Source organism: Aureococcus anophagefferens (assembly GCF_000186865.1).
Source record: "Aureococcus anophagefferens unplaced genomic scaffold AURANscaffold_6, whole genome shotgun sequence".
NCBI classification, from domain to species: Eukaryota; class Pelagophyceae; order Pelagomonadales; family Pelagomonadaceae; genus Aureococcus; species Aureococcus anophagefferens.
In genome coordinates, this window is record NW_008705566.1 from 546,356 (window position 1) to 558,543 (window position 12,188).

A 12,188-nucleotide genomic window follows, 5' to 3' on the forward strand; every position below is an offset into this window, starting at 1 on the left:
TCGACGGCCTCGCCGCGCTTCTTGTACGCGAGCCAGATGATGGGGTCCGACGCGCCGCTGGCGCGCACATGGCGCCCGTCAACGATGATGGCCGCGTCCGACGACGCGACGTCGCCGACGCGCGCCGGCGACGCGTCGACGGTCACGCGGCCCTGGGCGATGGCCTCGTCGGCCTGGCGCCGCGACATGGCGCCGCGCTGCGCGATGAGCCGCGACACGCGCATCTTTTCCCCGCCGCTCGAGAGGCTGCGCGGCGGCGGCAGCAGCGAACGCGACCGCAGCAGCGTCGATGCTCGACGCAGCATCGTGTTGCGGTAGCTCTAAAATGGCAGATAAATGGCGATCGAGCAGCAACCTTGCAAACAAATCTCGACGGACGATCCACTGAAACAGAGAGCCCGTAAAAACAACGAGCACCACAGCCACACTTGTCCGGTACCAACACCACAGTCTCGCACGATGTTCAAGCTCTCGCTCGCCCTCCTCGTGGCCTCGGTGCACGCCGGCGTCCATCTCCTACTCCCGCGCGCCGCGCGGGCGGCGCACGCGGGGCGCTGCCTCGTCGCTCCGTTTCGCCCCGGCCCGGGGCTGCCCCGCTGCCCGCACCGCGCATCGAGCTGTTCCACTCGCACGGCTGGCCCGCCCGCGGCCCCGCGCGGGTGATCCACCCTCGCGGGCGGCCGGGGCGGGCGCGCGGTGGCGGGCGGGGCTGCCTCGCGCGAGGGCCGGGCTCCGGGGCTTCGATCGACGGGATATCCCCCGCGCGCCGCGCGAGCTCGCGTCCGACCCCGTCCCTCCTCCTAGGTCGCCGCCTACTGCCCGAACGGGTGCTCGGGCCACGGCTCGTGCGGGTCCGACGACCGCTGCACGTGCTACCTCCGCCCCAACAACGACTCGGCCTGGCAGGCGGCCGACTGCAGCGAGCGCACGTGCCCGATGGACCTGGCGTGGGTCAAGTACCCGGTCGCCGGCGAGAACAACGTCCACGAGAGCACGGAGTGCTCCAACATGGGTATCTGCGACCGCAAGAGCGGCGAGTGCGAGTGCTTCGACGGCTACGAGGGCATCGCGTGCGAGCGCACGTCCTGCCCGAACGACTGCTCCGCGCGCGGCATCTGCTACACCCAGAAGCAGCTCGCCACGGAGGCCGCGACGACCTACGACACGCCCTGGGACGCCATGAAGCACGTCGGCTGCGTGTGCGACCTCGGCTTCCGCGGCCCGGACTGCTCGCTCCAGGAGTGCCCGTCCGGCACGGACGTGCTCTCGGGCGACGGCAACACCAAGGGCCGCGACTGCAGCGGACGTGGGCTGTGCGACTACGACTCCGGTCTGTGCAAGTGCTTCTCGGGCTACTACGGCACCAAGTGCCAGCAGCAGACCGTCCTCGGATAGCCGCGCCCGCGGACATCGCCCGTCCCTCCCCCGCACACCTCGCTCACGCCAAGTATGCGTTCGATAGACTAGCCCTTTATTAAGATTATGTTACTTTTAACGAAGCGAAAGCGAAAGCGAAATGAGCGGCGCTTAGGAAGTATCCTAAGACGACGCCGCGCCGCCGAGGGGGACGTCGTCGACGTCGTCGAGCTCGTCGTCGTCCGGGGCGAAAAGAAGCTGGTCCGAGGCCTCGAGACCGTCAAAGGGACCGTCCATGGGTCGCATGGCGTCGGCGCGGCTCGCGAGGTAGGGGTCCGCGGCGCGCGTGACCTCGAGGACGCTGAGGAACGACAGCGGCTCGTTGACGGCCAGATCCGCGAGGACCTTGCGGTTCAGGTCGATGTCGGCGGACCGCATGCCCGCGATGAAGCGGTTGTAGGGCACGCCGTAGGCGCGCGAGCTCGCGTTGATGCTGCGGATCCAGCTCTTGCGCATCTCTCGCTTCTTCACCTTGCGGTCGCGGTACGCGTACTGCCACGCCTTCTCGACGCGCTGCACGGCGATGCGAAAGCACCTAGGATGGGACGAGTCTGTGGGAAGCTATGGGGCGTGCGCGACGCGGCGGCGGACCGGTTGGCGCGCCCGCGGTAGCCCTTGGCCAGCTTGATGAACTTTTTGTGTTTCCGGGAGGCGAAGCCGCGCGTCGCGCCCAGCGCCGGCGGCGGTGCGAGAGGCGCTGGTCGCGCCGCCGCGGCGAGCGCAGGCCGCGCCACCGATCGGAGGGCTAGCGGCCGCGCCGCTGAAAGCGCCAGCATCACCTGCGCGATGATGGCCGCGGCGAGCCGCTCACGAGTGTGCAGGCGATGGAGGGCTCTAGCCGTGCTGCCAGTGCGCACGCGATCGTGTCGGCGCGACCTCGCCGGACGCGCAAGAAGGAGGCGTCGTCGCGCACGCACGAAACAAACACGCGAGTAGGATCCAGGAAACTTAGGAGGCGGCGCGCGCGTAAAACCCCGCGGCGCTCGCGAGCGGCTCGAGACGGGGATCGCGGGTCGACGACCTATCCGAGGACGGTCTGCTGCTGGCACTTGGTGCCGTAGTAGCCCGAGAAGCACTTGCACAGACCGGAGTCGTAGTCGCACAGCCCACGTCCGCTGCAGTCGCGGCCCTTGGTGTTGCCGTCGCCCGAGAGCACGTCCGTGCCGGACGGGCACTCCTGGAGCGAGCAGTCCGGGCCGCGGAAGCCGAGGTCGCACACGCAGCCGACGTGCTTCATGGCGTCCCAGGGCGTGTCGTAGGTCGTCGCGGCCTCCGTGGCGAGCTGCTTCTGGGTGTAGCAGATGCCGCGCGCGGAGCAGTCGTTCGGGCAGGACGTGCGCTCGCACGCGATGCCCTCGTAGCCGTCGAAGCACTCGCACTCGCCGCTCTTGCGGTCGCAGATACCCATGTTGGAGCACTCCGTGCTCTCGTGGACGTTGTTCTCGCCGGCGACCGGGTACTTGACCCACGCCAGGTCCATCGGGCACGTGCGCTCGCTGCAGTCGGCCGCCTGCCAGGCCGAGTCGTTGTTGGGGCGGAGGTAGCACGTGCAGCGGTCGTCGGACCCGCACGAGCCGTGGCCCGAGCACCCGTTCGGGCAGTAGGCGGCGACCTAGGAGGAGGGACGGGGTCGGACGCGAGCTCCGGGCGCCAGAAACCCCCGTCGCGCGCGCGCCCGGGGAGGCCCCGCCCTCGCGCGAGGCAGCCCCGCCCGCCACCGCGCGCCCCCGGGGCCTCCGCGAGGGTGGTCGGTCCTCGCGGGGCCCAGGGCGCGCCCACGGGGCGATCAACGCGCGGTGCGGGCGGCGGGGCAGCCCCGGGGCGCGGCGAGGCGAGATCGGGGAGGCACAGCCCCGCGTCTTCGCAAGGGCGGCGCCAGGGAGGCGGAGAGGGACGCGGGTGTGCACCGAGGCGACGAGGAGGGCGAGGGAGAGCTTGAACATCGTGGCTTTGGCGGCGGCGAGGGACGGGCTAAAGAGTCGGTGGTAGGCAGCGCTAAAGCAGCGGCTCTTTTGCGGTGATGATCTATTGGGCATCGTGCCGTGAGTGCAGACACACCGAGGGCTGCTTCTCATCTGCGATGCTCTCGATGGCCAAGCTCCTCCCGCTCCTCGCGGCTTCGGCCTCGTCGTCGTCGTCCGTCGAGGTCGCCTTCTTCGGCGAGGCCCTGTGACCCGGGTGCCAGGCCTTCGTGCAGGGTCCCATGAAGGACCTCATGATGGCCGAGGGCATCGACGACGTGCTCGACTTCTCGCTCGTGCCCTGGGGCAACGCCTACGTCGCCTCGGCGACCTGCCCGACGACGTCGACGGAGGAGGGCTACGCGCTCTACAACGTCACGGCCCGCGAGTGCTGGAACGACAGGTGCGGCTCCGAGGGCTTCGACTGCTTCGCCGGCGAGTTCATCTACCAGCACTCGCCGTCCGAGGGCCTCGCGGACCTCGTCGAGGCCTGCGCCGTCGACGCCTACCCGGAGCGCGCGAACTGGTGGCCCTTCGTCTACTGCTTCGAGGGCCTGAAGCTCAACTACTGCCCCTGCGGCGAGGCCTGCGACCTCGACGACTGCGACCTGCACTACACGGGCGCGCCGCAGATCTACCTCAAGGACTACGCGCCCAGCGGCACGGAGGACGTGCCCTACAACAAGAGCGCCGCCGACGCCTACATCGCCGACGCGGGCCGCCGGTGCGCGGGCACCGTGGGCCTCGACTGGGCGCCCGTCGCGAGCTGCGCGCTCGCGGACGCCGCGGACCCGACGTCCTGGCCGGGGGCGCGCGGCCTCGCGCTCGAGAAGGCCGCGGCCGAGAAGACGGCGGACCTCCAGCCCGAGCACGGCGGCGTGCCCTGGGTCGTCGTCGACGGGACGCCGCTGAGCAACACGACGGCGCTCCTCGCGACCGTCTGCGCGGCGGCCGAGGCCAAGGGCCTGCCCGCGCCGGCGGGCTGCGCCAACTAGGCGCCGGGGTGCGCGCGTGGCGCCCTCGCGCGCGCGCCGTGACGGCGCCGCGCCCGAAGCCTCGGGCGCGGCGCCCGACTCGCGCCGCGAGCGGCGAAACCCGCGCGCTTTCCCGCATTGGCCTCTATGCGCCGGTTGGCGAGATCAAAGAACACACAGGTTATGTACATCGCGGCCGCGCCACATCTCTAGTAGTCGTCGCCGTCGTCCGAGTCCTCCGAGTCGTCGGGCGGCCGGGCCGCGCCGGGCTTCGCCCCGAGTCGCCCCCGCGCGTAGTCCGGCGCCGAGAGGAGCGACTCCTCGTCGCTGTCCGCGTCGGGCAGCGCTTTGTCTCGAAACGCGTCCTTGACCGCCGCGAGCGCGAAGCGCAGCGTCTCGACGCACTCGTCCGTGCACCGGCCGCCTGCGCCGACGAGCCCGCGGGCCCGGAGCTTCTCGCCTCGATCCCAACTCTCGTCGTCGCCGCCGCCGTCGTCGTCCTCTTCGTCGTCCTCCTCTTCGCCGTTCGCGTCGCGCGGCGCCGGGCGAACCGGGGTTTTGACGTAGTACTCGCCGTCGTCGTCCAGCGCGCCGACCACGCCGCCCAGCACCGTCTCGAGCCCGTCGCTGTAGAGGTTCTGGCAGAGGCCGTAGAGCGCCTGCCAGCGCCGCTCCGGTTCCAAGCCGGCGATGCCCGAAACCTGCTCGACGACCTGGTCGACGACGACCGCGGGGACGCCGCAGGCCGCGGCCCAGAGGGCCAGCTGCTCGGCGCCCGCCGGCCCGGCGTCCCTGGTTCGGACGGCGACGACGTCCGCAATCGCCGAAATCCCCCGCATCGCTTTGACCCACGCGCGCGCGTCGGGACGCGGCGGCGCGGCAGCCTCCGGAGCGGCCGCCGGCGCCGGCGCGGGCGCCGCGGAGAGCGGCGCCGCGGCGGCCTCCGGAGCGGCCATGAGAGGCTTTGGCGGAGTTGATGCGACCTCGCCTCCTCGTCAGAGTTCAGCGGGAAAAGTCCGCCTGGATGCTGCCATGCGCGCTCTACATTTGCTGCCTGTTTCACATCAAGAATCGCTGTTTCCCCAACCTTGCAGCTTCTGGATTGCGGTCGAGCTGCGGTCCAACGCGCGCCCAAACACACGGCAATTTTTCCGTGTCGTGGGACGGCCGGGTAAAAAAAAAGAAGGAAAAAAAAAGAAAAAAATGAGGCGCCGAAGGCGCCGAAGGCGCCGACAGGCGCCGACAGGCGCCGGGGCGCGCGAGGCGCGCGACGGCGCGCCCCACGCGGACTTTCCCCGTCGTTAGGACCCGGGTATTTATCCAAGAGACGACGTTCCAAAGCCGCGTGCTAGCTCGCGTCCGCGGCCCCGCGCGCCTTCCTCCGGCGCGCGGTGCGGTTTTTGTTGTCCCTCTGGCGGAAGTCGGGGTCTTCGCGTTGCTTCCTCTTGTTGTCCCGCTTCCGCTTCCTTTTCTTGGCGCTCTGCGTGAGGTCCGCGGCGGGCGGCGACTGCGGCGCGGCGACGGGCGACGGCGGGGCGGCGGGCGACGGCGGGGCGAAGGGCGGGGCGGCGGGCGACGGCGGGGCGAGGGGCGGGGCGACAGGCGACGGCGAGGCGGCGGGCGGGGGCGGGGCGATGATGACAGGGCCGGCGAGTGGAGCCGCTTCGGCGCCCGGAAGTTCGTAGCGGCCGGTCGACAGATTTGGCGGAAGAAATCGGAGGTCCGCGGCCTGGGGCGTCGGCGCGCCTCGATGGTGCCGAAGCTCCTGCTGGAAGTCCAAGAACCCCGCGTCTCGGAGTTCCCCGAAGGTCGCCTCCTCGGCGGCGAAGCCCTCCGCGAGACCGCGGGCCGTGTCGTCGAGCAGAAGAAGCCCGTCGCGGAGCGCCGCGCGCGACATCTCGACCGGGTCCGTCAGGAGCTTCGGGTCCGCGGCGAGGCGCCGGATGTCGTCCGCGGTTCGCCGGAGGCGCAGGGGCGGGCCGCCGAGCACGTCGCCGAGCCACTCGGACTCGGAGCGGCGAGTGCTCGGCGGCGACGTTCGCGCGGCGCCGGCGCGCGGCGCCTGCGGGGTCGTCGCCGCGGGCGTGGGGGCGTTGAACATCCCGGGGGCGATCGCTGCGGCGCGGCGCCTGATGACCTGGGTGTTGTAGTGGATGCCGTGGTAGAGCACGGGCTTCGTGTAGGGCGTCCGCCGCCAGCCGGGCCGCGGCGACGCGGCCATGACGCCGCGCTCCACGAGGCCCTCGACCTGCGCCGCCAACTTGTCCTCGAGGAACACGTCGTAGTGGCGGAAGCGGTGGGGCAGCGCGCCGCGCTGCTTGAGGGCGCGGATGATCCACCGGAAGTCGAACTCGTTCATCACGACGTCGTGCCAGCGCGGCCCCGCCTTCAAGGAGCTCGCCTTGCGCGTTTCCCTCAGGTGGAGGTGGTAGCCCTCGAGCGGGGACGACGTGCGGAGGCAGCGGTAGACGACGAAGCCCGTCGCGAGCTTCTTCTTGGGCACGTAGAGCTCGACGTCCGGGTGGTCCGACAGGTAGCCCTTGCGCACGTAGCGCATCTCGTTGTCGAACCGCTTCTTGTGGCCCGCGCGGAAGAAGGCCTGGCCCGTCTCGGCGTCCTTCAGGCCCTTGAAGAAGTCGTAGACCTTGGTGAGGTCGCGCTCGAGCACGTCGGGCTCGGGGATGAACCGTCGAACCATTCGTCGCACGTACCGCCGCGGGATCTTCTTGATCTGGTCCTCGGCCATGCCGCGGCGCCGCAGGTGCGCGTTGAGGCGGTTCAACTCGCCTTCCTTGATCTTGTACACCGCGTCCGAGGTCGCAGTGCAAAAGTACTTGTAGAGGGTCGAGTTCTTGGACACGGCGAGCAAAAACCAGTTCGCCATCCAGTGGCGAGGGTCGTACTTGATGCGTAGCCCTCGGAGCCGGCGGAGCCGTTGGCGAAGCTGCTCCTCCGCGGGCGCGCCGTCGGCCGGTTCGAGCGTCGCGGCGGGCGTCGCGGACGAGCGCCCGCGCCGTGAGATCACGAGGTGCCGGTCGACGCACTCGTCGCCGACGCTCTCGCTGTTGAGGCCCAGGTCGCGAGCGAGCTCGTGGATGTCGCGCCGGACGCTCTTGTCGAGGAACGTCGGGAGCTCCAGCGACTCCGCGACGTTCGAGCCCTCGTACTCGACGACGAGCTTCGTCGCCGCGGCGAGCACGGAGTCGGGCGGCGCCTCCTGCTCGACGTCGTCGTTGGGCAGGTCGCCGACGTCGTCCGCGTCGTCGTCCGCGCCGTCGTCCTCGCCGTCGTCCGCGCCGTCGTCCGCCGCGCCGTCGTCCCCGCCGTCGAGCTCCGCGGCGCCGTCGGCGAGGACACGACCCTCGGCGTCGCCATCTAGCTCGGCGTCGCCGTCCGCTTCGGCATCGCCGTCGTCCTGGGCCGCGGCTCGGTCGCGCGGCGCGACCCAAACCCAGCCCCGGAGCTTCGGGTCCAAGAGCGCCGCGTGGACCATGAACGTCGCGGCGGCGTCGTTCGCCGCGTACTGCTGCGCGTCCTGGTCCAGCGGCCACTCGTCCCATCGCCCGTAGCGGCCGCCGCCGCCGAGCTCCTTGTCGAGCGTCCGGTTGAGGAGCTCCATCACCAAGTCCGCGAGGGACCAGCGGCGCTTCTGGCTCTTCAGCGTGTCGTTCGCAAGGTCGGAGAGCTCGATGATCTCGCCCTTGACCTCCACGCCCTCGTACTGCTTCGTCAGGCGCGTGATGTCGCCCTGGAAGTTGACGCCGATCTTCTCGATGCCCTCGTTCCGGAGGATGGCCGCGAGCCCCGCGGGGACCGAGTCCTTGACGCGCCAGAGGTACACGGTGTCCTTGACGCCGATCTGGACGAGACTCACGTCGGACAGCGGCTGCGCGCGCCACTCCATGTCGACCGCGACGCGGCGGACGTCGCGGAGAGCCGCGAGCGCCCGCGCGTCGCCCGCCGCGTCGTCGATGCAGACCACGGGCCCGGACCAGGAGAACTTCTCCGGCGCCGACGTGTCCTTGAGCGAGTCGAAGCGCCGCAGGACGCCGCCGGCGTCCCTCGCCGGGTTGTCGAGGAAGCAGAGCTTCGGCGGCGCGCGGCCGTCGACGAGGAGCGTGCCGTAGCAGTTCGCGGCGGCGACGAAGGCATCGTCGTCCATCGAGGTCGTGGCCGTGGACAGCGCAATCATCGGCGCGCCCAGCTCGTTCGACCAGACCGTGAGCCGGTTCTTCGAGACCTTCTCCTGGGCGACCTTCTGGCCCTTTAGGGTCTTGAGCGTGTGGTCGATGGCGATGATCGCGCCGCCGACCTTCTTCTCGCGGAAGCTGAACTGGGAGTGGCACACCGCTTCCGACGCGTCGACCACGAAGCGCCGGACGAGCTTGTGGCCCGGCGAGCACGTCTGGAACTTCATGACCTCGTCGACGAAGTTGCCCAGGTTCGCGCGGTTCAGCGCGGTCGCGAGCGTGTGCTGGCCCGGCGCCGTGGCGTCGGAGATGGCGCCCGTCGCGTTGAGCAGGCTCCGCGTGAGCGCCAGGTCCTTCGTCTCGGCGAGCAGGTTCGAGATGTTGTTCGGGTTCATGCCCGAGTTGACGAGCGGCCTCACGATATCGGCGAGCGTGCGCGTCATGGCGGTTCTCCTGGTGGTGATGACGAAGTCTTGCTTGGCCATGAAGCCGGGGTACTTCTCCTCGTACAGCCGCACGGACTCGACGCTGTAGGACTCGAACTTGTAGCGGTAGCCCTTCATGAAGACCTTCATGAACTCCTTGTCCTCCTTCTTCTCCTCGGGCGCCCTCGACCGGCGCGCGTTGCACTTGCGCTCGCACGTCTTGCACTTGAGCGTGGGGCCCATCACCCAGTCATCCTTGGAGATGCCGACGACCCTCCGGCCGTCGTGGTTCCACCCGTCGGACACGATCGTGCTGTTCCAGCCGCAGCCGTAGCAGCAGGGCGGCTTCGGCTTGCCGTCGGTGAGGTGGGGGGCGAAGATGTGGATCTTCATCGCGCCCAGGAACGTCGGCTCGAGGTCGGGGTCCGGGGGCTCGAACGTGGCGCGGCGCCGCTGGGCGAGCACGTTCGACGGGCCGCTGGACGTGCCCTTCACGTCCTTCTTGACCTTATCGATCCAGAGCCTCTGGCCGAGCGGGATCTTGTAGTAGGTCGGGTTCTCCGTCACGATCTCCTCGTCCTCGTCCTCGGCGCCGTCGTCCGAGTCCTCGTCCGCGGCGTTGGCCGGCAGCGCGCCCGACATAATCCGCGGCGCCGCGACGCGCGCGGCCTTCGCCGTCGTGCCCACGGGCGGCCGCGCCGGCGCAGCGTGGTGCTCCGCGTCCTGCGCTACTGCGCGCGCCAGCGCCGGCCCCTCGAGCACGCGCTTCTTCTTGCGGAGACCCGCGTTGGCCGCGGGCAACTTGCCCTCCTGCAGCTCCTTGAGCTGGCCCTCGAGCATCCGTTTCTTTTTCGAGTGCTCCTTCCCCGGGTTGCCGGACCCCTTGCCCTTCCTCGAGTCCTTCATCTTTTTCAGCTCGGCCTCCACCTCGCTCATTTTCGCCTTGATCTTCGCCTCGTGCTGCGCGGCCTCTTCGAGCGCGACGCGATGCGCGCGCAGTGGATCATCTTGCCCGTCGACGTCGATGTCGTGCTCCAAGAGCGCAGCGTCGTCGAAGTCGCCGGGAATCATGGCGGGCCGCGGCCTTGGAGATGGAGAACGCGGTGAAATAGGCGCTGAAGACGAGGTCCGTCGCCTGGTTTGACGCTCTCGGGCAGCCACTCCTTTAACGAAAAGCGCTTGCCTTTTTGCTTGAAGTGTCCGTCGCCGCGCGGCGACGGACCGTCCCGCGGCAGGGAAATACCGCCTCTCCCGCAACAGCGCGGTCGCAGGCACCGCGTGTTCATAAAAGCACATGACGAAGATGCGGCTGCTGCCGCTGGTGAGCGCCGTCGCATGCGTCCGCGGCTTCCTGCCGCCCACCGCGCGCTGCGCGCCGCCGGCGCTGCGCGCCGACGCGAACGACTACGAACGAGTCCAGCAAAAGGAGGAGGCCGACATGCTCGCCGACTGGGAGGCGCGCCAGGCGCGGCGCGACGGCGGGGCGCGCGCCGCGGACGTCGCGTCTTCGTTCGCCGAGAACGTCCGGGCGAACGTCGCCGGGGGCTCCACGGCCCCGAGCCTGCTGTTCGTCGCGGGCCAGGCCGTCCTCCTGCTATGCCTCGCGGCCGGCGGCGTGCCGCTCGTCGGCGGGCCCATCCAGGCCGTCGCGGGGCCGGGCCTCGTCGTCGCCGGGGCGGGCTTCATCGGCGCCGGCCTGCTGGAGCTGGGGCCGGCGAACCTGACGCCCTTCGCGACGCCCGTCGCGGGGAACGAGCTCAAGACGAACGGCGTCTTCGCCCTGAGCCGCCACCCCATCTACGCGGGCCTCGTCGTCGCGAGCGCGGGCTTCTCCGTGGCGACGGTGTCGTTCCAGCGCGCGCTCGTCACGGGCATGCTCTTCCTCCTGCTCGACTCCAAGTCCGAGTACGAGGAGAAGAAGCTCCGCGAGGTCCACCCGGCCTACCGCGCCTACGCCCAGACGACGCCCAAGTTCTTCCCGCGGCTCTTCGACTTCGACGACGACGACGACGACGCGGCCGCGTGAGCACGTAACAGGTCCCCGTGTTTCAGGACCTCCGTCTTAGAAGAGCACGCTCCGCCGCGGCTCCTTGCGCCGCTTCCCCGGCGCGGGCGAGGCCCGCTCCGCGGACGCGGCGGGCGAGAGCGGCGCGACGGGCGGCGCCGCGGGGACGGCGAGGGCCTCGTTGATGCGGCGGTGGAGCTCCGCGTTCTGCGCGACGAGGTGGTCGACCTCGAGCGGCGGCGCGGCGTCGACCGCCGCCGGCGCCTCCGGCGCCTCGCCCGCGAGCAGCGCGCGGAGGGCCTCCGCCTCGCGCTCGAGGGCCTCGACGAGCGCCGTGCGGTCCTCGAGCGCTTGCGACAGGTCGTCGTTGAGCGTGTTGTTGTAGGCGTTGAGCTGGTCGTTGCTCGCGCGGCGCAGGGCCATCGTCTTTTCTGGTGTTTCGGATGTCCGCCGCGCGGCGCGGGCGGTCGCGGATCTTTTCGGTGGGTTTCTTTGCCCGGATCGCTCCGTGCGGCGCGGGCTGTCGCGGACCGGTCACTGCACCCACGCGCTTGCGCGCGACGCTGCCCACTGTTGCGGGCTGCCGGCCGATGTTTGCCGAGTGTTTTGCCGGCATCGTCAGTTCATCGTCGCAAGATGCCGAATGATGCCGCCGCTCTGGTCCACAAAAAAAGGGGGCATGGCGCGCAGAAGATGAGGCTGGTGCCGCGCCATCCATCGCGATAGCTAGGTAACGCACGACCTGTGACGCAGCCATGGAGGTCATGGCCGAGCTCAACACCGAGTTCTTCGACGACTCGGCGCCGGCCGTGGGCCCCGGCGGCCTCGTGAACCTGTCGCGCGTCTCCCGGGACCTGTCCAAGGGCCAGTCGACGAAGGACGAGGCGCTCCGGGCGCTCCCGCCGCCGCCGCCGCCGCCGCAGAAGAAGCGCAGCGACCTCTACGGGCCCGGCGTCGGCGCGCGGGGGCCCGGGTCCGCGCGCGACGCCGACGACGCCGCGGCCGCGGCGCGCGACGCGCCCGCGGCGCCCGCGGCGCCCGCGGCGACGCCCGCGAAGAAGATGCCCGCGGCCGCGCCGAAGACGCCGCAGGAGCGCGCGCTGCGCGACGCGCTCGAGGCCGAGGACCTGCGGGCCGCGCCGCCGTCGCCCGCGCGGCCGCCGCCGCGGACGCGCGCGACGCGGTCCGAGCGGCGCGCGGCGTCGCTCGTCGTCGTC

General features: G+C 70.7%; 5 protein-coding genes across 5 annotated transcripts in view; 3 read left to right on the forward strand and 2 right to left on the reverse strand.

The window, feature by feature from the left end:
• Nucleotides 1–459: 459 nt before the first annotated feature.
• AURANDRAFT_62979 (hypothetical protein) lies at nucleotides 460–1,395 on the forward strand (the record flags this gene model as incomplete). Its single annotated transcript, XM_009037227.1, has 2 exons — nucleotides 460–561; nucleotides 805–1,395. 2 exons carry the CDS (start codon nucleotides 460–462, stop codon nucleotides 1,393–1,395), a joined length of 693 nt encoding a protein of 230 aa, XP_009035475.1.
• A 297-nt stretch (nucleotides 1,396–1,692) lies between these two features.
• On the reverse strand, nucleotides 1,693–2,078 carry AURANDRAFT_8683 (hypothetical protein; the record flags this gene model as incomplete). The annotated part of the gene is made up of 2 exons (XM_009037159.1): nucleotides 1,693–1,951; nucleotides 2,008–2,078. Coding segments are annotated over 2 exons (330 nt in total), but the record flags the coding sequence as incomplete, so codon positions are not given.
• Nucleotides 2,079–2,437: 359 nt separating this feature from the next.
• Nucleotides 2,438–3,028, reverse strand: AURANDRAFT_24462 (hypothetical protein; the record flags this gene model as incomplete). Its single annotated transcript, XM_009037663.1, has 1 exon — nucleotides 2,438–3,028. A coding segment is annotated over one exon (591 nt), but the record flags the coding sequence as incomplete, so codon positions are not given.
• A 408-nt stretch (nucleotides 3,029–3,436) lies between these two features.
• Nucleotides 3,437–4,369, forward strand: AURANDRAFT_77961 (selenoprotein; the record flags this gene model as incomplete). The annotated part of the gene is made up of 1 exon (XM_009037228.1): nucleotides 3,437–4,369. A coding segment is annotated over one exon (933 nt), but the record flags the coding sequence as incomplete, so codon positions are not given.
• A 5,891-nt stretch (nucleotides 4,370–10,260) lies between these two features.
• AURANDRAFT_71282 (hypothetical protein) overlaps nucleotides 10,261–12,188 on the forward strand; it is a gene marked incomplete at both ends in the record, with an annotated part of 2,502 nt that continues 574 nt past the window's right edge. The window contains 2 exons of the mRNA XM_009037229.1: nucleotides 10,261–10,896; nucleotides 11,733–12,185. Coding sequence (XP_009035477.1) covers nucleotides 10,261–10,896; nucleotides 11,733–12,185 — 1,089 coding nt within the window. The remainder of the gene's footprint in view (nucleotides 10,897–11,732; nucleotides 12,186–12,188) is intronic.